Below are 25,114 nucleotides of genomic sequence, written 5' to 3'. Positions count from 1 at the left end.
GCACCACACTGACCTTTTATCTGCTCCCTCTAAAGAAAACAGCGCAGCGCGCGCTTAGAGCACATGCGTTTATTACAGTAACCAGTCGCGATCACGCGCTAAACAACGCTGTGAAATCCAGTAAGAAGCGCTCGAGTTCAGCTCAGAGTTCTCCAGTACAAATCACGTCTCTTTAATTTAAACTAGTTAAAGCCAAATAAATCGGAGCTGTTTTTCTCATCAACACAGTGCAACAAGGATCCAGTTAGAAGACGTTTCAATCCACAAATCACCCACATTTACCATAGGTGGCAGAAAACTAGGATATTCATATTGAGTATTATTATATTATTAATATACTAAATATGTTAAAGGAGTAATGGAATATAATTACATTATTTTGTTAATTATTCTATCAGTTGATGTGGATTTGTAATTGACTCAATATCATTAGGTTACTGTTTTTCAATGCAAACACCACAGAAACCATATAGTTAGGCTACTTTTTTTACCATGGTAATGAGGTGCTGTATGGTTATGCATAAAAGATGAGGCAGTTACAGTTTTCACAACGGTAGGCTACTGTCAAGTGTACATCTGCATCCCAACTCCAGCTCCTGCTTCTCTGAACTCAAGCTCCTGTTCTAATGTGCATTTCTTAGAGACAAAACTTGTAATATTTAATGTTCAGCGCTACCAAATCAGGTGCTGGTGCCACTGCTCTCCTATGTTAGTCTGGAGCCCTGCTAATATAAATTGTACTGTAATAAGTTACTGTAATTTGAAATTTTGTCTGTTTAACTGTAAATGGAATATATAGCTTTAGTAGACCTTTTTCTCTTTTAGTTTTAGTATAACATTATTATACCATGCATAATTGTACCTATTTTTGTTTAAATAAGAAACCAAACCAATGTATAGTTGACATGTGAGGCTAAATGCTATAGAAATGCAATAAAAGTTCAGGAAGAGTGATTTCAGCCTTTTTTTAAATACATATGGCATGCAGCTTCAAACAATGGCATAAATATGTTCAAAATAATCGTTATTAATAATCGCAATTAAAATCTCAAGGGAATAATCGACAATTATGATTTTTGTCATAATCGTGCAGCCCTACTCTGACATTTGCACAATATTTAAATATTGACCTGAGAGTCATAATGTTACATCACACCTGAGTGGGTGGAGTCAGACTTTAAAAGGCTTCTCCTGAAACTTCCTCCTGCTCTTTGCTTTAGGAAGGACAGAATAATCTTCCAGCTACAGTAAGAGACAACAGGTATGTTTTGAATCATTTCATGTTGCCATCATTTCTGTTTTTAACGTTTACCATATCCATACATGAGAAAGAAACTATTAACTGACATGCAAATGGCTTTGTGTTTTAGTTCAGTCATTTATATGCACATACATGCTGCAATTTTTTTTCATGCATGTCTGTGTCATTTGAATCAACTTAAACCAAAAACAAATAAATAAGCATAAAATTAGAGTAATGTTTTTTCATTGTTTACTATATTTAATTGTACTCTGTACAATAAAGTTGAATCTAATTTACTGAAGAGTAAAATGTGAGTAAACAGAAATAAAAGCTATTGGAAACATGTTCACCATAAAGAAAAGCATTGTGCTGTTGTGCTGTCTATTGAACAGATTTGAGCAGCAATGCCAGCACCTGGTGTTTGTTTAAACATCTTATCGGAGCGTAATCTCAAAGATGGACAGGGATCTCCCAACAATCCTGAGAAGTTCCTGGATCAGGACTTTCACTGGCTCAAGCAGTTCTGCCTGAAGGAAAGACTGAGATTCGTAGACAACTTGTTCCCACCAGAGATGAAATCAATCGGGTTGGGTCCCCTGAAGCGTGACGACCTCTGGAAAGTTGTATGGAAAAGACCACATGTACGTGAACATCTTCACACACAGACTCGATCCATTCATAGCAGAAACCTCAGAAATTAACTTGTTGATCATGACAGATTTTCACCTGAAATCTAAAGTAGCCTAAAGTCACTTTGCAAAATGCAAATACGTCTTGTTGACCGTTGTGATGCTAAGTTGATGATATTAGTGTGTGGGTGGTCGTAAAGCTTAACATCCACAACAAAGGAACTGCAGAGTCATGCATGCTTTTCTATTTGATTTAGTTTGTATTTTCGGACTAGAATTAAAAATTCAAGGCTTTCTGCTTTTTAGTGATTTGTACCCTTGTGATTGCGTCTGATCTGCTGTAAAGTGTGAAATTAATAATCTGTTTCCTTTAGGAACTGGTGTCAAACCCTGTCTACATTGTTCAAGGAGCTTCAAGGTTTGATTTTATCCAGGGTCGATTAGGTAGGTCTGATACAAATATCTATTATGTGCTTACAAGCTACAAGTGTAGATTTGGTGAAGGTCATGCAATGTTCTCTACTATGTAATTATATGCTGTTTAATATGAATGTAGCATACCACCAATGTCCATACCAAACCTGCAGTACGTACTTAAAGCATACGTAATAAATTGCATTAGAAACAAAACTATAATGCAATACATCAGTGTATTGAACTAAAGCAAAAGCGAAACATTATCATTTAGAGATGATGAACATTTCAAAGGTCGCAGCTCTCAATGGCTTAGATAAAGTGGCAGTGCAATAAAGCAATAAATCAGTCAAATAGGTGTGTTCTGTATGTACAGTGTGAATATAAAAGGAACAGAAGTTGAACTAAGTCTTTAGGTCAAATGAAAATGTTGCTAGTTGGAGTAGAGTTTAATAATAATGGGGTGGTGATGGTGCAGTGGATAAGACACATGCCTTTGGTGTGAGAGATCCGGGTTCGAATCCACTGTGAGACACCAATGTATCCCTGAGCAAGACACTTAACCCCTAGTTGCTCCAGAGGTGTGCGACCTCTGACATGTATAGCAATTGTAAGTCGCTTTGGATAAAAGCGTCAGCTAAATGAATAAATGTAAATGTAAATAACGTCTCAGTTACGTATGTAACCCTCGTTCCCTGATGGAGGGAACGGAGACGTAACGTCAAGTGACTGACATAACCGGCCATACAGCGGTGGTACAGCAACTGTGGTGATGGGACGTTACGTGTCCGTTCCCTCCTTCAGGGGATGAGGGTTACATATGTAACCGAGACGTTCCCTTTCAGTCAGTCACGTTCGACGTAACGTCAAGTGACTGACGTAAATGGGATCCCTATGAAAACGCCACTATTGCTGACCCCCTCCAGTGCCCTGCGGAAGCCAGCAAGTCCCCCCACACCAGTTGGGATGGAAGATAGGACAGGGCTTAGACAGAGATGACAGCCACTGCTGTTCCATACAGTGGGTACCCAGACAACAACATAGTGTTGGCCCAGATCCGGCCCACATCTGGCCCGTGTGAAATCTATGCGGGCCAAATGTGGGCCGGATCTGGGCCAACACTGCTTGCTGTCTGGGTATGGATAACACTGGGAAGCCACATCCTGCATAAAGGAGGTACCATGTGGAGATTACACATATGGAGTGGCCAAGGGCAGTTCTACATATTGAAGTCTCTGAGGTAGACTCAGCCAGCCTGGGGTAAGATCAATACACAGCAGAGACGGCAGAAGGTCTATGCAAGGGAAAGACACGGGCTCACCTTGAGGGGAGCTGTACTGTGGAAGAATACACAAGTGGGATCACCCGAAGGGGAATCACTACACACAGGCACCTAGCTCAGCACAAGGGCTGACCTTGGGCAAACACACAAGTGCTGGACCTGGCGTCTGGCGCTCCGCCATTCATGACTGCCGAGAGTGTGGGAGGAACTTCAACAGGGTTCGCCGAAGGGAACTGAACTGAGAAGCAATAAAAGCGCTCGTATCCGGTCCGTAGAGGGGAATGGCGCAGCAAGCGTGATTGACACCGAGCAGGTTCCAGTGTTATTGGCCATCTGATGCAAGTACACAGGAGGACACGGCTCTACACAGAGATTATAGAATCTCGCAAACGTGTTAGGTGTCGCCCAGCCGGCAGCTCTACAGATGTCTACTATCAAGGAGCCCTGCGCCAATGCCTCTCGTAGAGTGTGTTCTTACTCCAAGGGGGCACGGTAAGCGCCAGGCCTGATAGGCTTTCCTGTTGCTCAAATGGTAGAGCATGGCGCTAGCAACGCCAAGATCATGGGTTTGATTCCCAGGGAAAGCAAGAGCTGATAAAATGTAAAAACTGTAACTTGAATGCAATGTAAGTCGCTTTGGATAAAAGCGTCTGCTAAATGCATAAATGTAAATATAAATGTATAGCCTCCACTATCTAGTGGGTAAGTCTTTGTTTGGAGACATCCTTTCCCTTCTGCTGCCCTCCGAAGCAGACAAAGAGTTGGTCTGAGGTCCTGAAGCTCTGCGTGCACTCCACATAAATGCGCAATAGCGGCAACATACACTTTGAGGGTGGAGGGAGACAGCCTTCGCTCCAACCCATCTTGCAGGAAAGAGAGCACGACCGCAATCGGGCATCTACGGGGGTCTTCCTGGCGGGAAGAACACCAATCGACGAACAGGTTCCACTTCAGCCCATAAGTGTGTCTTGTAGATGGGGCTCCAGCTGAAGTGATGATGTTTACTACCACCGTCCAGGGACCACACGTGGAGATTCCACAAGTCTGGACGTGGGTGCCAGAGGGTGCCCCCTCTCTGAGAAAGAAGATTCCTCCTCAGAGGAATTTGCCAAGGAGGGGCTGTCGCGAGGAGCATCAGTTCGGGGAACCAGGTTTGATTGGGCCAGTACGGCGCCATCAAGAGGACCTGCTGTCGTCCTCCCTGACCTGGTCTGTGCGAGAAAGCTCACTGGGGGAAACGCATATTTGCGTAGGCCCCGAGGCCAGCTGTGTTCCAGCACGTCCGTGCCGAGGGTCCCCTTGGACAGGGAGTAAAACAGCTGGCAGTGGGACGTGTCCTGGGAGGCAAACAGGTCTACCTGAGCATCCCTGAAGCACCTCCAAATCAGCTGTACTACCTCGGGGTGGAGTCGCCATTCTCCCAGAAGGGCATGCTGATGTGAGAGCTCGTTGGCTGCACGATTGAGGAGATGGCGGGCGAGTTGCGACATGCGACGGAAGCCATACTGCTAGCAACTCGAGGCAATTGATATGCCACTGCAGTCGGGGCCCTGTCCAGAGTCCCGCAGCTGCATGCCCATTGCACATGGCACCCCAGCCCATGGCAGAGGCATTTGTTGACACTTGCACTAGGGGAACTCCTGCCCGAAGACCACGGGCTGAAGGTCTGACAGCAGGACGGGGTGACTGAGACCTGGTACATGCCGCGTCGCCATGCTCATCTCAGGACCCGGTCGTGAAGCCAACGCTGAAGTGTTCTCATATGAAGCAATCCAAGCAGCGTGACAGCGGCTGCAGATGCCATTTGCCCCAGGAGCCTCTGAAACCGTTTCAGTGGAACCACCCTCTTGCGCTAGAAAAACTCTAGACAGTTCAGCATCGACTGAGCACACTCTACTGAGAGACGTGCTGTGAGGTTGACCGAGTCCAACTCCATGCCAAGAAAAGAGATCCTCTGCACAGGGGAGAGTTTGCTCTTCTCCCAGTTGACCTGAAGCCCCAACCGGCTGAGGTGGCTGAGCACCGTGTCCCTGTGTTCGCACAACTGCGCTCGAGACTGGACCACTATGAGCCAGTCATTGAGAATGTGAATGCCTGCTTCCCTTAATAGAACAAGGGCTGCCTCCACGACCTTGGTGAAGACACGAGGCGACAGGGATAGCCTGAAGAGGAGGACCTTGTACTGATATGCTCGCCCTTCGAACGCAAAAGCGGATAAAAGGTCTGTGTCGAGGCAGGATCGAGACATGAAAGTACATGTCCTACAGGTCGATCGCTGCGAACCAGTCGAAGGGACGGATGCATTGAAAGATGCGTTTCTGCATCAACATCCTGAATGGGAGCTTGTGAAGCAGGGCCGGATTCAGCCAGCCCCACTGGGGGGTGCAGGTAGAATATCAGGGGGGGCAAGTCATTTTTGGGGTGTCAAATCCCCCCAAACCCCTAAAATGCATAGAAATCTATACTAACTATACTATGGGAACAGAGCCATGTTCCCACTGTGTTACCTACAGCACTTGTGAATTAGCAAGCGGTACACATGTGGATGTCTGGGCTGCAGGAGCCGACCGGGCAGCGGAGAACATTAATGTTCCGTCTGATGAAAAATTTACAGAGAACTCCAGCGTTATACCATACGAGGGAAAAAAACAAAGAGATTGTCCTTTTCCAATGCAGTTTTCCAAGTAAATCCTTGTTTTGTGAAAACCAAATCCCTATCATTGTTCCCCCCAAATTTCTGACACGGGAAACAAAAGCACGCATCTAGCTTTGCTGAATATTCGAGCCATGGTCTCCCACGATACCAACCTGGGCAGAATGAGCGGGAGTTCTTGCCAAAATTACGTTTGGGGAAAACCAGAGCTATGGGTTGTGACGGTGCTTCAGTGTTTAAGCCTATGTTGTATTCATCCGCAACAGCCACGGATGGGCTGGGAACGACGGGGGCTGCGGTGCTTGTGCAACTAGAACTAGGTGTACTGGTACTGGACTGGGCACGGGGGTTAGAAATTGTAGCGAGACGAGGAGCAGTATCACCCGACGAGCTGGGTGATTCGGTCTCTGCTGCAGCTAATGCCCTAGCAGCCTCGTTGCTGCTGCCAGTGCTAGCTTTAGCAACCAGAAATCGGCACATACTCGACTCGTCACTCGGTGCAAATTACAAGAGAAAAGCGATAGAGAGATATGGAGGGAATGAGAACACGCTTACAGAAAGTGTAACCAAATAATTTCAGTGACTGATGGCGAAGGAAACTCAAAACAGGGGCTGAGCTCAGCTGACGACAGTGCGTCTGCGTGCTCCGCTCTGCAGTGACTGACTGAGATGTGAAGCTCAGCAGGTTCACCACAAGGCCACGCCCTCCCTATGCATCTACCAACCAGTAGCTACTTTGAATGAGGGATAGAGAGCAGAGAGCGCTCACTCTGACCATTTTTCTTGAAATATTTTTTAAATTTGGGATCTTTGCATGCCATCACGTTTGGGGGGGCAGTCACGGCATTTGGGGGGGCATTGCCCCTCCTTGCCCATGCCTATATCCGGCCCTGTTGTGAAGGGCCCGGTTCAGAATGCACATGTCCAAGATTGGTCGTAACCCACCGCCTTTCGTGGGCACGATAAAGTAGGGGCCTGTAGAACCCTGACTTCATCTCGGCTGGAGGGACCATATCTGCCAGGTTCAGCCATAGGTGGCATACCTGGACCACCAGAGTGAACATCGTCTGACCAAGGGACAGTGCTGTGACTTTCGTTGCTCAAAGGGCAAGGTCCATCGTTGTGCGCAGTTCCTGCATCAAACCTGGGTCAGTCCTCGTACAGCTGCTTCAATGCCTTGGCCTGGTAGGTTTGCAGGAGGGCCATGGTGTGCAGGGCAGAGGCGGCCTGTCCAGCAGCTCTGTAAGCCTCGGCCGTTGAAACGGACGAGAACCAACAAGCCCTGGACGGGAAGCGTGGATTAACCTGCCAGGCGGCGGCGCCCCGCAGGCAAGGCTGCACCCCGCAGGCAAGGCTGCACCGCAGGCAAGGCTGCACCGCAATATCACGCTCAACTGGGGGGATCTCCACATACACCTTAGCCGCCCCGCCATCAAGGGCAGTGAGGATGGAAGAAGTACTAGCTCTGTTTCGGGCAGAAAAAGGTGCCCTCCAAGACCTAGTCACTTCCTCATGCACTTCCGGGAAGAATGGAACCTGAGGTGGCTGCCGATGAACGGCCTGCGTCCCCAGGAACCAATCGTCCAGCCTTGAGCATTCGGGAGAATTAGGAGGCCTCCAGTGCAGTCCGACGCTCTCAGCTGCCCGGGAAAGCATAGCAGTCAGCCCTGGATCTGACTCTGGCAATGCCACTCTTCCTGACGGAGGCAGTGCAGCCAAATCGTCACCTTCAGAGCCTAGCTCATTCTCCGATGCAGCGATCTACATCCTGTCATCCGCTGGCGCTTCAGACGAGATGCTGAGCCCCGCCCTGTCCGAGGAACCAGCGAACTCATCTGGAAACACCAGACAGTGCAATGTGCTGGAGGATTGAGAGTTGCATGCAATCCAGTTGCACGCAGCTGTTTTCCATTTTATGGAGTTTGTAATGTTTTTGACATATATATTCCATATGTGTGTATGTATGAAGGTAACTGCTGGTTTCTGGCATCCGTTGGAGCTCTTACATTTCAAAAACGAATTATGAAGCAGGTTACCAGTGATGAACAGAATTTCTCTGTGGATTATGCAGGAATCTTTCACTTTAAGGTAAGCCTTTAAACCATTTTTGTGCAAACTGTTCCATTAAGTGTTAAAGTTTCTATATTTTCTATAACAGCTGAACTATCATCTTTTGTTTTCAGTTCTGGAGGTTTGGGTCATGGGTGGATGTCGTTATTGATGACAAACTACCGACTATTGACGGCCGACTCGTCTTTGTTCAGTCCAAAACACCCAATGAATTCTGGCCTGCTTTGTTAGAGAAAGCTTATGCTAAGTATGTTTCAGTTCATTTATTCATAAAGAATTTAAGTGAAAAAGCTTTTGCCTTTGATTTTTCATCTGACTTTCATATACTTCCTGCTTCAAATGATGTAATATTGTTATCTTTTGTATCCAGAGTGTGTGGCTCCTATGCAGATATGGATGCAGGAAACATTTCCGAAGCTCTCATGGACTTCACTGGTGGACCACACATGACCATTAAACTAAGTGATGCATCAGGAAAGCTGTGGGATGCCTTGAGACGAGCCAGCCAATCAGAATCCCTGATGGGATGTGGTACTCCTGGAGGGGTAAAGATCGAGTCTTTAATAGTATTATAAACAATGCAATTATTATTATTATTATTTTAAAACATTAAACAATATTAATTAATGATTAATTTTTATTACTTCAAATAGACAATTCATGTTTTTTTTGAAGATGAAGGCATGTAACAACCTGACAAATATATTTGGCACAAATGCATGTGTTTTAATGTAATATTTAATATCCAGAAATGTCATGAATTTAATTTCTAATTTGACTCTCATTTACCAACTGAATTTGCACCAAAATACATTTGATTTGACACAGATTTTCACAAACAATGCATGGGATTATTATTATTTTTTTTAAATGTGTTAAGCCTATTCATATATAAGCTCATTTCCACCATGGAATAAAACTATTTTAAAAGTAATTGTGACTTTTTATCTCACACTTTTGACTTTTTAGAATTACTAAGTATATCCTCGGAATTTTGACAATTTAAATTTTTTCTCAGAATTATGAGTTTATATCTCACAATTTTGAATTCTGAGATTAAAACTTGCAATTCTGTTTTTTATCTATATAGATAAAAAAAATAAAAAAAGGTAATTGCTACTTTTTATCTCACAATCCTGTTTGCTTGCAGATGTTTATACCTGACACATCTTGATTTCTATTTCGTTTTCTTCTTTCGTAACTTCGTAAAGTCAGAATTGTGAGAATTCTAAAAGTCTTTGCATTTGTTATTTGTATTTAGCATTGTTTTTCCCTGCATTGAGAACAGACCATTCTATCTGTTAGAAACCATGCAAACACGATCACAAAAAAAAAACTTTATTCCTTTAGCAAGCAGGTCTACTGCAAAATGACGTGTTGCCCAATGGTCTTGTGGAAATGCATGCGTACACGGTCACAGGAGTTGCAGAGGTGAGAACTAATTTGGTTTACAGTTTTGATGTGTTTTGTATCTTTTGGCTCAATTAAGTCGATAAGGAAGTGTCTAAGGGATCTAGGAAGTGTTTCCTGGGATCTAATGAGGTGTTCTCTCACAGGTTGTATGTAAAGGTCGTCCAGTGAAGCTGGTGAGGATCTTTAACCCTTGGGGTCACGGAGAGTGGAACGGAGACTGGAGCGACAGGTCTGAATTCTTCTGTTTGAATTAATATTTCTCTATATATCAATTAGGCATCTGACATCTTGTTAATCTGGTCTCTTTAGATCTTCTTTTTGGGAATTTGTACGTCCTGAGGACCAAAAATACAAAGTTGTGCTTGACAATGGAGAATTCTGGTGAGAAGAAATAATCATCCAAAGTCTCTAAAGTTATTTTAGATCAATGCTTTTATATAAATATCTCGTTTTATGTTTTGTTTTTTTTCTTTATTGGATATAATGCATATTTGCATGTCACTATATTTACAGCAGGCTTTCTGTCTCTGCAGGATGTCAGTGGAGGATTTCTGCAGGAATTTTTCAGATTTGGATATATGTTGTTCTGATGTGAACGTCCTTACTGGATCTCGTTCTTCCTCCTGGAAAACTGAAGTGCACAGAGGCCAGTGGGCGATTGGAACAACAGCGGGAGGCTGCTCAAATGACATAGGTAATCCAACGTATTATATCATTTTTATTACGTCTATTTTATTATGACTATGACTTCTACAGTTTGTTTAAGCATAAGGATGCAAATCATGTCAAAATAAGACAATTTGCTGAAAATGAATTATGTATGGCTTTGTTGAGGGTTGATAGTGATTGGTTGACAGCAATGCTTGAAGTGAAAAACATGAGGTGCTTGCTTTACTTTGAGCGTGGACGTGATGATACTTTTAGTTCAGAGAGTGATTTAGATGTTCGATCAATAACTGATCAGAAAGATTCGGTAAAGGATTCATCAGACTGATCCAACCCTGATCCAATTCTGAACAATTAATTAGAAGAACTGTCTCAAAAGAGTCGTTTGCTTTATGTTATTGTGTTCAACTCAAGAGAACAACTCAATAGAAAGACTCGCCGTTATTTTGTCGTAAATTCTTTCTTGGTTATCAAAAGTTCTATTTTCTAAGGGAAGTTAACAGTGGCTATTAAACAGATAGGATAGGAGTCTGAGTTATATATAGCCTATAGATTACAAGTCTATTTTTTTGCATTTATAGACAGTTTTACAAGAAATCCCCAGTTCCGTGTGACTCTTAAGGAGCCTGTTGAAGACCCCAGAGATGAAAGCTCTCCAAATCTCCTCGTGTCTCTCATTCAGAAATCTCACAAGAGAAACAGGCACCTGGCCACCAATTTCCATATTGGCTTTAACATTTATGAGGTTTGTATTAATGTATTCTGACAGCTTATGAATTTGCAAAAGACTCTCTTCACTTGAATGAACATTTATATTTGTTTTCTGTTACTCTTGCAGGTGCCAGCTCATGTACGTATTTAACATATTCCTGAAACAATTGGTTGAATTTTGGGTTTGTTTTGCAGAGACAGAGTAATCAATGCTGTTCCTTATTCTCAGTTAAAGGACCAAAGGGAAAAATTCCCCTCCTCATTCTTCAGAAACACCCGTCTCGTTGGAAAAAATGATTCCTACATCAATGCTCGGGAAATCATGGAGTTTTTCCGATTTAAAGCAGGCGAATACCTCATTGTTCCTTCAACTTTCCAGCCAAACGAAGCTGCATCCTTCCTTCTGACAGTCTATTCAAAGACAAAAGCCATCATTGAGTAAGAGTTCATGCATGTTAGGGATTTGAGATTTGGCAAGCTATTTGAACATAAATAAAATCAGATTTAGTAGTACCAGCTTTTAGTAGTATAATTTAATGTAGTATTATTGAACTACACAATTAAATATTTTGATGTTGTGTCTTCAGAGACAGTTCTGGATATGGCATGACAAGAAAAAAGGTATAGCACAGCTTGGGCGATATACAAATATAAGCTTTAGAAGTGAAAATATTTTCAAATGATCTCCATTTTTCTCAGATGATTCCCAGGGATAATGATGAATCCTTCCAGCTCTTTCCAAAATATGCTGATAAGGTACATGTGACTCTCTAACTGTTCTGGATTATGAGGGAATGTGACTGATTATGATCAGAAATTGACTGAAAATGCAGCTGAAAGTAACAAAAATACCCCGGATATTTAAAACGAACAGCAGGTTTTTTAACATTTGAAATATTTCCAAATATTATATGTTAAACCAAATCATAATTGTCTGTTTATGTAAGTATGGAGAGGTAGACGCTGAGGGACTTCAAAGACTTCTGAATGAGAATCTTTATGCAGGTGATGCTTCAAACTTCTTCCAGAGAAAAGCTCATATTTTTAAATCTCAGATTCCTGTTTTGCTTCCAGTGATCTGTGATTCTGCGTATGTTTTTGGTCTGATATTTCAGGACATTCACAGAAGACAACAGGACTCAGCTTGGATTTGTGTAAGAGCTTGGTGGCTCTGATGGATGTATCCTCAAATATGAAGGATCAGAGTGAGAAAAGGCTTTCAGGGATCTGTGTTTCAGACGCTTGTGCATGTTGTTTGTAAATTATATAATAAAAAAAAAAAAATCACATTCATTACAAGTTTCATGACACTCTTTAACAACAAACACAGCTCAGTGTCACTGGAAGGCTGAGTGAATTTGAATGCCTTCGTTTGTGGAAACGAGCGGTTTTTATAAAGGTAAAAGTGCAACACATTTCTAAAAAAAAATTATCATTACATTTTCTATTTTCAAAATGCACATTATAAAAGTAAAATGATTTGCAATTGCTCTTTTGTTTGTTTATCAGGACGTTTTCTATGGCAAGGATGTTTCGCGCACTGGAAGTCTATCTCTGAATGAACTCCGAAATGCTCTTACGATTACAGGTAACATTATTTTCTACATTAACACACTTATATGTTCTCAAATGATCTTAAAGTCACCATTTAATTACTTACCATACAAAACAATAGAATGAATATGCTCATACTTTTGTGTTCAAGGGTTTGTATTGAGTGACAGTATGCTGAATCTCATGGCTCTACGATACGGTGACTCTAATGGTGAAATTACACTGGAAAACTTTATTGTGCTCATCCTGCGCATGGATTGCATGGCCAGTGAGTCTAAAACATTAGCTTGTGTACTATTACAGTTCAAAATATTATGTTTAATAAAAAATCCTAAAAATAACTTGATCTAAGATAGATAAGTTAGAATTCAACTTAAAGGGGACCTATTATGCTCCTTTTTACAAGATGTAAAATAAGTCTCTGATATGAGTGTGTATGTGACGTTTTAACTCAAAATACCCGACAGATCATTTTTTATAGCTTGTTAAAATTGCTACTTTTAGGGTGTGAGCCAAAACGCTCTGATTTTGAGTATGTTGCTTTAATGCAAATGAGCTGGTGCTCCCGGAGAAGAGGGCGGAGCTTCAAGAGCTCAAGCTCCTTCATTAGCAGTGCTAGCCTTTGAAAATCACATTTCACTATTAGTACAAGCCTGTTATCTTTACAGAAGACATACTCTTTAAAAGTCAGTCATCTGATTGTACTGTGCATAATACATTTGCGTTTGTGAATTACACAGACAGGGAGCACGGCAGGATGAAAATAACAACATAGCTGGTCTCATGGTGCATGGCATGCTATCACAAACTTTATAAGACCCACTCGTGGTTATGAGCTCAATAAACTCAAGCGATCGACTCACATTGCTTTCATATGCAACTTTTAACTACCACATTCCTATTCACGATCATTGAAGAAGGCAACACCATTGAAAACAGACAGAGACAATGGTAGCTTTAGCCTTACAGAGTGCCAAGAAGCTCTTTCAGAAGGGCAATTTGGAAAACAAACGCATGATACTTACTTAATCTGGGGCTGACGATCGTGCATGAAGCGTTGGTATTGATCCCTACACGTATTGGGGACTTTACCAATTTTTTTCCGGGACATTTCCTTAGACAATGAAACTTAACCACAGTGTCCTCAGCGGCTCAGATGGAGGAAGTCTATGGAGACTCCTATGTTCGTTAGTGCATCCCAAAACACAACACTTGAAATGCCTCTTTGGCGCTGACAATGTACGTATATCTCCAGCAGCTACAGCAAGTAAACAGTAATGGCGGAGGTGGACCGCTGCTTCTCACTCCGGGCTGTGTCTATGCTTATAGGGCAGCATCACGAATGGGCGGGGCTTTGTCCCCTCGGTGACGTGAACAGAGGGAGAATCTGAAATAGCTTGTTTGTGATTTCTTTAGATTATAAAAAATGAGTGGGTGGATTTTTACCATTACAGGCTGGATGTTTTCACACACTGCAGCCAAACAACTGTGTGCAAACACCTTATAAAAGTGATTTTTGCATAATAGGTCCCCTTTAAATGATTCGATTCATGTTTTATAAAGATAATTAAATGACTGCATAACATCCACACCAAACCTCTGTAGTGCATTATGTCCTTGTCATGTCTGGATTATTTACGTTAATTGCTGTTATTAATGTACACCAAGTATAAATTCATATGATCATCACCAGAAACATTCAAGAGACTCTCTGCTGGAGGGCCGAACATGATGCTGGGAGAAAATGAAGTAATGTTATTAATGCAAATATTTAATTCATAGTAAGATTAATAAAACTCATAGATCATAACAGCTGTTTAACTGATGCTCTGTTGTAGTGGATGCATCTCACCATGTACTCATGATCCAGATGAGACTGAGAAAATGGATCCTGGACAGACTTCTGAGACAGCACTGATAACAATACAGAAATAAAATACACAAATTCAACTTTACCTTCATACTTTATACATGTGGCATAATGCAGGCTTGTTATTCATAATTTATTTGATTTTGCATATGCTGATAAATTGTGATGTGCATTTTATTAAATAGCATGAATTGTTTAGTTTAGCTTATTTAATTACAGTTTTCAGTCAGAAACTTTCATTCAGATCACACTAATCTAGTTTTTTTGTTTTGTTTTTATCTTCAATGGCACTTTTTAATGAGATGAACAAACCCCACAATGTCTACATTTAGAAAAATCTGTTTTGCTGTACTGTGCTACATACTGTATAACCAATAAATCAATACTCAGTACCTCAGAATTCACTGTTCTATCGTACTTATATGTTTTGACACGTTACTACTTTACACTTACAGTAAAATGCAGTCTAACGCCATAACTCAAATAAATTAACTTTGGACTCCAATTAATGAATCCTTCCTACAGTAAAGCGTTAGCTCCTCAGCGGAAACTAGTGTGTTTGTAGCTACTAGGATATAAGTAGTTGGCACACGAGGCCACACAGAAAGGTGGGTAACTTGTTAACAATTCAGTTAGACTTAAGTTATAGGCTATATCCAAATATCATAGATCAGTATATATATGTATATATATGTAGATCAGTACAGGCCTAGTACTTCAAACTCCAAGGTACTTAAATTATCATGTTAAATGTCTAAAAATGCAATAATACTATAGGGTCCTTTTAGAAGTGTTTGTTGTTCATTAATCATTAGTCGCTGGAAATAGGGACATAGTATCCCTACTAAATTCTACACCCTTGAAAATCATAAGCGATGTCCGACTTTGGAAACTGAATCTTTGAATTCGTACCTTTACTTTATTCTGACGGGCTTTGTAAATGATTACCTGTATTTTGTTTTGCTTGTTGTAGTAATAGACAGTAGCAGGCTCTCCCTCAACTCTGTGTGTGTACTTAGGGTGGGACATGACTGATAACAAAAGCGTTAAGACTTTACCAGTTAGGTCAGTGTCCAAACATTGACCCAAGTTTCAATAGGCTGCTTCTAACTTGCCTTATAAATGTCTTTTCTGTATGCCATTCAAAACCAGTTATTCTTGCTGTTTAATATTTTCTTTGAATTAGACACAAAACATGAGTGTTAAGCCAAACAGGAACTTCAAACACATGCACAGTTTAATCAGAAACTCACCAAGTCTTCTGTCATCTGTGTGTGGAGCCATCTAAAACAACTGGTTATTACTACTGCTTAATTTAGTTATATGCAGTTAGACAGCATGACACTTAAATATATAGTTCTGCTTATAAATTTCCCATGATATTTTATGACAAATTCTATATTGACATCTAGTGGTGTTTTCTCATAACTGCACACTGGAAGGAAATCTGCCTTTTTTGCTTTATTCCTCCACGAAGTGAAATTATTTTGGCGTAAAATCAACAGCAAACATTTGTAAGTAACATCAATGGATATGAATTGATCTGGGATGTTTTGTGGTGTCTCTAGAACATTCATCAAATTAAAGCAGTTTGTAATTAATCAAAATTAAAGGTTGACCAGAGCAGATTTATAAACACTTTTATAGAAATACTTCCTTAAATAATAAAAAAAAACAAAAACAGGAATGACCTTAGTGTAACTTGACATGACTTTTGCTCTTTTTTCTGGCAAGTCATATTTACACAGTGGTTACTCATTTCTGTGTATCCACAAGCAGTTTATTCAGTGATTTTATATCCCTTTAACATAACAATGTTTAATGTGTGCTATATGAAGGCAGCATAGTGATGGCGTTTTTACTTTTTCATGATATGGTATACATTATCTAGATAGTATAAAAGTGATATGACACAATTTTGATAAATGCTTTTGGAACCTTTAGACACAACAGGTAACAGACCAGAGATATATAGGCTATATCTGGATCGACTGCATGAACGAGATAAAAAAAAAAAAAAAGTCTTTGGGAAGCTCTAGGCCATTGTTGAGGGTCAATACTTCTTATCAGCATTCAGATATCATTGGTACCGTAAAAACACATTGAATGGAGCTTTCATGAGGCTGCACCTTTGTTATGGTAAATGCAAAACTATATTAACTAATCAATAAATGAATGTATAGCTGCATAAAGAAACGTATATATTCTCTTATACTGTGTTTAATTGATCATTTTCAATTACTCTGATCCACTGCAGTTTCTGGCTAAGTACAAGAGCAGCCGCCAGCAATTAAATCCTTAAACATTCACTAATAGTCAAGCCTGTTTGTGTCTGTCTTCACTAAATAATAAAGTCCTTGTTGGATAGTTTGTACACTACATACAAGCGATGTAAAGAAAAGCTTCAACAGTCATACATTCCATTGTAAATTGTATATACGTTTTAAAGGCGTAACATACCAGAGGTTAATAGCTGCATAGCCTGAAATGTGTTTTATGGTTTGAGATAGTGTTGCAAACATCGCCATAATTGTATATAGTTCTGCTTGATACAGTTAAATCACAATAAAAGTACAAATAACCCATCATATTTTTTTTGCATACATGAGGAGTGTTCTTATATGAATGTAAACCGTACATTTCATGGGCCAATGGAATCCACTACATGAGAGAAACAAAGTAAAATTCTTTTACAGATGTTTTGACTGATGTAACCTCAAGTGCAACACTTAAGAAGGTCCATAAAGGTGAAAATGGTCATACTTGTAGAAAAAAGATCAGGTTTTTGCTGAGGTTTTTGCATTGTTCTTTATAGCTGTCAAGAACACGTGAACAAAATCAGCCCATTTTTGCTGTCCTAGAGCGCAAGTTAAATCAAAATTATTACTTGTACCAAGAACTTCAATGCTTTGTTTGCATTATTGCTATAAATATGCATTACTGGAGTTATTTCTTAATTGCTCCATCCATTGTTGTAAGCGTACAGTGTTGTGGGCCAATAAATGATTCCTGAGTAACAGGACACATCCGGTATTGAGATTTTTCTGCATTAGCGGAAAGACTCTCAAGTCTTTTGAACTTGTATCGGTGGACAGAGGTCCATCATAAAGACGTCTCCACGCACGAGCCATTCCTATGGAAGGAGCGATGATTGGGGCAACTCTCACTGCAATGGACGATAAGCACCGGGAAATACAACGCATCCTGGTAGGGCGGTGGGTCTTCCTCATCAACATTGATCTGTCCGGACAGGCATCGCGTGTTTTCGCTGGGGCTCTCGGGTTCGTCCAGACTGCCACTCCCGCTTCTCCAGAAGCAACTGCGGCGGGAACCGTACAGTCTTCCCAAGGAGAAGCGACTCCCGCTGAAGGCGATCCGTGGACTGCCGTTGCAGATGCTGAGGGCGCTGCGGGAGAACACGGAGGAGCTGCTGATGGTGCGATGGCAGCGTTCGCAGTTCTGTCTGACGCCTCCTGAATGTTGCGCCAGGTCCATCAGACCCGCCTCGGAGTAGCTGGGCACCAGCTGCTGGTTGGAGCGAATGTGCCACTCCAGTTCGGTGCTGTCAATAGTGTTGACCCTTGGGATGCGTCTACAGTAAGGTCTCTCATCGCAGGGCGTCACAGGTATGTAGTCAGCACCAAAGAGCTTTTCCACACGGTAATGGACGTAGGCCGTGCGGTACTCGGTCAGCACCCGTAACGGCCAGGATAAGGTAAGAAAGGCCGCTGTCCAGAAGATGTAGTTGGAGATGTACCAAGGATGGTGGTCGGGGTTGGAGAAGGCAATCACGTTCTCTTTGAAGTCTACGTTTTTCAGGTGCATCCCCTCCCGGGCCTCCATATAATCATCTAGTCCTTCGTTGTCGGTGAAGAACCTTGCCCGTTGGGTCAAATAGGAGTTTTCGGACTCCACGTTGGCGAAGCTAAAGCACTTAGTGAACCTCAGTTTGGTGATGGCTGACTTTTCCAGACTGACAAGCTGCTTGGAGACATCCTTAACTCCACAGTGTCCGTAGTCTAACTCTGCCTCGGCTACATGCGTGTTCACCCTCTCGTGATATACCTGCGTGGTGGTGTACGCATCTCCGTTGCGGTACCTTGTGACTTGCCGCGTCCGCCGCACGTAGTGGTAGCTGATAGCCTTCCACCAGATGCAAGGCTTGGCCTGCTGCATCCTCTGGACTCTTTCGTAAATCCCCTCCACATGCACTTTATACTGAAGCTCATTTCTGGCATGGTAGTGCCAGCACTCCACCAGGTAAACAACATAAAGCATGATGAGGAAGGCCAGGGGGATGTAGATGTAGCCATCGGAGCAGGGACTGTCATGATACATCATGGACTTCCCTTTGTAGGCACTGTCAAAGGTCAAGCGGGTGACCTTGGTGACGTGGCACCACACCATGGCTCCCATGCAGCCGTACATGAGCATGGACAGCAGCAGGCATTTGCAGAACACCTCTCTGCACATGGACTTGCTCAGTGACTGTTTCACAGGCCTCTGCTGCTCGTCAACCACAAAAGAGAACAAAGAGAATGCAGATGAGTTCAAAAGGACATGGAAACGGTGAGTACAGTGAATTATGCAAATGCAGCATCATGCATGCTGTTGTTTGAAATCAAGATGATGAATTTGCACAAATGTGACCTTGGACCACAAAACCAGTCTTAAGTCGCTGGGGTATATTGCCAAAAATACATTGTACGGGTCAAAATTATTGATTTTTCTTTTATGCCAAAAATAATTAGGATATTAAGTAAAGATCATGTTCCATGAAGATATTTTGTAAATTTCTTACTGTAAATATATCAAAACTTCATTTTTGATTAGTAATATGCATTGCTAAGAACTTAATTTGGACAACTTTAAAGGTGATTTTCTCAATATTAATTTTTTTTTTGCACCCTTAGATTCCAGATTTTCAAATAGTTGTATCTCGGTCGAATATTGTCCTATCCTAACCATTAATGAAGCGTATTTATTCAGCTTTCAGATGATGTATAAATCTCAATTTTGAAAAATGTACACTTACAAGACTGATTTTGTGGTCCATGGTCACAAATGTATTCCTTTACTGGTTTATATTCATGCAGCATCTCATTATCATCATAGAGCAGCACATATAGCTAATATATATCTAAATCTTTCCGTATCTAGAGATGGATGAGATAATGCTGCCATACACATTACATCATCGCAAATGCATGTAATATTATGTCAAATGCATGCTGGATATATGAACATTGAAAATGGCTTGTAATTCATGTTCACGTTTTTTTGGTCATATTTGTCTTGTGCTTTTTTTTTGTGTAATCTATGACTTTTTTGTTATTCATTGAATCTTGAATTTTCATTTTTGAATCTAAATTAGTTTGTTGTTCAGATTTATTTAGTTATTTTTAGATAAACATACTGAGCTCATTTTAAACTGTAAAATTATTTTTATTTTTTTTACTTTGTCCATTTTCCTTTTTGAACACTTTTTTGTCACTAATTGCATATTTGATGTTCCTCTCATTTGATTCTGGACTGTAGGCCTCCCTATTTTTTTTTAATGTAAATTAGTTTGGTGTTTGAATTTAATTTCATGTTTTGAAAATAAATACTTAATTTGAACAATATTTAAAAAAAAATATTCACTAAATACTACACAATTCCCTAAAAGAAATTGAAAATGGTCATTATCCATATACAAAGCTGTTTGTAGATTTTGAACCTTGTTGAATCAAGCCTATAAGCTGGTCTCCCAGCATGGTATTAGCTGATTGTAAAAGCTTTTTTGCATGCATTTCATGCTTTAAGACCAGCATACCAATTAGCAAACCATCTTAGGCTGGTTTAGTCTGCAGTACTACACCTACAGTAATCTGCCAAATACGCATGACCAAATATTGGCCTGGCCAGTATATTGGTTCATCACTACAATGGTTGATTATGTGATCAATCAGCATTGTTAATGTCTGACTTGACTTTAGGTGTCATGCTGGTTGTCTGCTGTCCGCCAATCTCTGTTCATGCATTCTCATGCAGTGATGTCCACATAAACATGCATGCTTCCATGTTGTGAACATAGATGCTCATGTTTACATTTCTTGTTTCACTACAATCACGCGCCATTCATGCATCGTCAAGACTGCAAAATGAAAACGGCATCAGTTATTGAGTACCTCCTCTCTAGTGCCGTCTGGGTCGTCCTCAAACACAGTGGTGGTGCTGCTCTCACTGGCTGTCGCTGCGGATGCTGGAGGGAACATGGCTGGAACAATGACGGGGTGTGGACCACCTCAAACTCTCCCACGACTCTTCAGCATCCAGTAATTGCAAACTCACACCAATGCAACCTGCGCTTTCAAATCAATCTGTCCATTCCGTCATGCATTTTGAAATTGAATTTCATTGCTTAATCCTGTTTGCAGCAACACCTGCGATTTGATCAGGCTATTTGTGCAACATATGCGCATAATATATGCATATTTTGAATGCCTATTAAAGATCGATATTATGCTTAAATGATCGTATTACAATCACCTCAAACGCATGCATTGAAAAGCTGACTGATGCGGATTCACAGAGCGTCTGATTAGCCGCCATACCTCTTGTACGATAACGCGAGCGTGAGACGCGTTTCTGATGCCATTAAAGAAAGAATGTGGTTTATGCCGCTCAAACTGGGTCCTTTGGCGAGGATTTGAAATTCCAAATTGGGCATGTTAAGAGCTGGATATTGACGTTCCCGCAGGGAGAGGTTGAGGGGTGGGGAGGAGGATGAGGAGGATGATGGTGGTGGTGCTCGGTGAAGCTCCTGACAGCAGATGTCGACAACCGAGCGCATTTAAATTCACATGCTTCTGATGAAATTCACACATGCAATCAAAGAAAATTAATACTGTGTCCAGTATCTAAAAAAATGTATATACAATGTACAAACAGTTTAAAAATGAATGCAAGTTATTTTACGCTAAAAAGTTGTTAAATGTATTTCACTTTCACCCAATTTTGAATTAAATTATTGGTTAGTAGAATCAAGTTCTGACATTATGGTGAAAAGTTGAAGCAATTATTTGTAGAAAACCTTTTTTTTTTAGATGTAGTATTTAATTTCTTTGAATGTGAATTTGTGAATTTCACTAATTTCAATTTTCTGTTCAATAAAACTTGTAATTTATTAGCCACTGCTAACTATTGCACGCTTTGCATAGCTCATCATTTTTCATGATTTTAATAATTGTGTTGGTAGTGATTTTATCATGGTTTGATAAACTGCTAAAATGTATAACTTGAATGCAATGCAAGGTGTCAGTGAATGTAAAATGATTGACAGCGGTCTTATCTGACCCATTTCATATTCAGCACCATGGACAGCGAAACACTGAAGAAGGGGTATAAAAAAGGTGCAATGAAAGAAAGGTTGTTGTTATGCTTAACACCATATTTAATGTTCCACAACGGGACAAAAGTCGTACAGGTTTGAAACCACTTAAATCAAAGTAAATGACAGTATTTCCATCTTTGGCTCAACTTTCTTTGATTAGTACTTTATTGAGTACCAAATACTTTAGTAGTTGCTTCATAGTTAAAGGTTTTGCCTGAATGGACATTAATTTATCAGATGGTCAATTGTTGGTAAGTTCAGTGGTTTACAGTTGGGGCATTTTAAAGACAAAATATCTCAATTTGCCTGAATTCTCTTTATATTATGCATATATACTGTGATTTTTAATGTGCATATAAATTAAATCTAGGGGACTCAGACGTGGAAGTGCAGGCACTATGAATTGTTATTGAAAAATGAGCAGCTAGTAATTCTTACAGCTATAAGTAATTCAACAGCCAGCAACTCAACAGCTCTGTATAATTTGCCAAATGTCCACCAGATAGCGCTGTAGTCTTTCTCTTTTTTTCAGCGTCTATGTCTGCACGTTTTGTTCTCTGTAAAGATAATAGATCCTCTATTTATATATAGCGTTTTTATCCATGTTGCAGTTAAGTTAATTACTGCATATATCTATCTATCTATCTATATATATATATATATATATATATATATATATATATATATATATATATATATATATATATATATATATACAGGTCCTTTTAAAAAAATTAGCATATTGTGATAAAGTTCATTATTTTCTGTAATGTACTGATAAACATTAGACTTTCATATATTTTAGATTCATTACAACACAACTGAAGTAGTTCAAGCCTTTTATTGTTTTAATATTGATGATTTTGGCATACAGCTCATGAAAACCCAAAATTCCTATCTCAAAAAATTAGCATATCATGAAAAGGTTCTCTAAACGAGCTATTAACCTAATCATCTGAATCAACTAATTAACTCTAAACACCTGCAAAAGATTCCTGAGGCTTTTAAAAACTCCCAGCCTGGTTCATTACTCAAAACCGCAATCATGGGTAAGACTGCCGACCTGACTGCTGTCCAGAAGGCCATCATTGACACCCTCAAGCAAGAGGGTAAGACACAGAAAGAAATTTCTGAATGAATAGGCTGTTCCCAGAGTGCTGTATCAAGGCACCTCAGTGGGAAGTCTGTGGGAAGGAAAAAGTGTGGCAGAAAACGCAGCACAACGAGAAGAGGTGACCGGACCCTGAGGAAGATTGTGGAGAAGGACCGATTCCAGACCTTGGGGGACCTGCGGAAGCAGTGGACTGAGTCTGGAGTAGAAACATCCAGAGCCACCGTGTACAGGCGTGTGCAGGAAATGGGCTACAGGTGCCGCATTCCCCAGGTCAAGCCACTTTTGAACCAGAAACAGCGGCAGAAGCGCCTGACCTGGGCTACAGAGAAGCAGCACTGGACTGTTGCTCAGTGGTCCAAAGTACTTTTTTCGGATGAAAGCAAATTTTGCATGTCATTCGGAAATCAAGGTGCCAGAGTCTGGAGGCAGACTGGGGAGAGGGAAATGCCAAAATGCCTGAAGTCAAGTACCCACAGTCAGTGATGCTGGTGTTGGTCCACTGTGTTTTATCAAGGGCAGGGTCAATGCAGCTAGCTATCAGGAGATTTTGGAGCACTTCATGCTTCCATCTGCTGAAAAGCTTTATGGAGATGAAGATTTCATTTTTCAGCACGACCTGGCACCTGCTCACAGTGCCAAAACCACTGGTAAATGGTTTACTGACCATGGTATTACTGCGCTCAAATGGCCTGCCAACTCTCCTGACCTGAACCCCATAGAGAATCTGTGGGATATTGTGAAGAGAAAGTTGAGAGACGCAAGACCCAACACTCTGGATGAGCTTAAGGCCGCTATCGAAGCATCCTGGGCCTCCATAACACCTCAGCAGTGCCACAGGCTGATTGCCTCCATGCCACGCCGCATTGAAGCAGTCATTTCTGCAAAAGGATTCCCGACCAAGTATTGAGTGCATAACTGAACATAATTATTTGAAGGTTGACTTTTTTTTGTATTAAAAACACTTTTCTTTTATTGGTCGGATGAAATATGCTAATTTTTTGAGATAGGAATTTTGGGTTTTCATGAGCTGTATGCCAAAATCATCAATATTAAAACAATAAAAGGCTTGAACTACTTCAGTTGTGTTGTAATGAATCTAAAATATATGAAAGTCTAATGTTTATCAGTACATTACAGAAAATAATGAACTTTATCACAATATGCTAATTTTTTGAAAAGGACCTGTATATATACCCTGAGGAAGGCTCTTAGGCCGAAACGCGTTGGTATTGTTATAATAAAATATCTCCTTATCACAAGTACTGCTGGAATTTTTCCTCACATTCCTATATATATGGAATTGACACGGTTTCATATAGTTTACCAGTATATCTGTTATTTATTGTTAGACTTGGATAAATTTGCTTTGACATCAAATTAATTTTACTTTCACGGAGAACATTAATTTTGACATGAAAGGAATTTTTCAGGCATCTCTCAATCACAGGCAGCTGCATATGATGGATTCCTTCTAAATGTATTATGACAAACATTATGCGGTTTGTTAGATGATCTAACCCCTTTCTAATATCCTCAGGTGTCATGTGTCACGAATCCTTGCCATGAACTTCCGTTAACGCACCACCAGCGGTCACTCGCTCACTGCATGGACTCTTGCACCACACTAACTGTTGCACGCCACCTCAGACTACAATTCCCATCATCCATTGCACTGACCACACACACAGCTGATTGCACTGATCACACACCCTACATAAACCATGGACTTCCTCTTCCTCTCTGCCGAGTATTGTATTGCGTTTATCACTCCCCTAGTGTTAGCTGCCTTACTGAGCAATTCTGTGTTTTTCTGTTTAGTTCCAGTGTTGTTCTTCATTTATAACTCTCCTAGTTTTAGCTGTGATACGGAACCCTCTTTGTTATCATGGTCTTGCCTTGTGTGTTTTTCTAGTATTTTGATTCTTGCCTGTGTTTCCTGGATTTACCCTTTGCCTTGCCGTTTGGACTCTGTTTGCACCTCTCTTGGACTACTGCTCGTATACCTGGATTATCTCTCTGCCTTGCCCTGTTGGATATTGTTCGCCGATCGTCGACTCTCGCTAGCCCTAGGATTGCTCTGTCTTGCCCGTACTATACCTGTTTGCCGTTGTTTGACCCTG

General features: G+C 40.9%; 2 protein-coding genes across 2 annotated transcripts; one reads left to right on the top strand and one right to left on the bottom strand.

The window, feature by feature from the left end:
* The first annotated feature begins 1,641 nt into the window (after positions 1-1,641).
* Positions 1,642-14,901, top strand: LOC306885945 (calpain-14-like). The gene is made up of 20 exons (XM_079442771.1): positions 1,642-1,884; positions 2,247-2,316; positions 8,191-8,309; positions 8,405-8,538; positions 8,662-8,836; positions 9,642-9,722; positions 9,848-9,933; positions 10,014-10,085; positions 10,238-10,398; positions 10,952-11,127; positions 11,311-11,519; positions 11,669-11,702; positions 11,781-11,837; positions 12,029-12,086; positions 12,197-12,261; positions 12,412-12,480; positions 12,591-12,669; positions 12,787-12,903; positions 14,329-14,384; positions 14,474-14,901. Exons 1-20 carry the CDS (start codon positions 1,648-1,650, stop codon positions 14,498-14,500), a joined length of 2,082 nt encoding a protein of 693 aa, XP_079298897.1. The 5' UTR covers positions 1,642-1,647; the 3' UTR covers positions 14,501-14,901.
* A 2,706-nt stretch (positions 14,902-17,607) lies between these two features.
* On the bottom strand, positions 17,608-20,762 carry LOC306886001 (transmembrane protein 151B-like; the record flags this gene model as incomplete). Its single annotated transcript, XM_079442849.1, has 2 exons — positions 17,608-19,011; positions 20,676-20,762. 2 exons carry the CDS (start codon positions 20,760-20,762, stop codon positions 17,608-17,610), a joined length of 1,491 nt encoding a protein of 496 aa, XP_079298975.1.
* Positions 20,763-25,114: the final 4,352 nt, after the last annotated feature.

The sequence above is a fragment of the Barbus barbus genome (genome assembly GCF_936440315.1).
Source record: "Barbus barbus genome assembly, chromosome: 20".
NCBI lineage: Eukaryota > Metazoa > Chordata > Actinopteri > Cypriniformes > Cyprinidae > Barbus > Barbus barbus.
The sequence above is the reverse complement of the archived record's forward strand: the minus strand, read 5'-3'. Positions and strand labels throughout refer to the sequence as shown.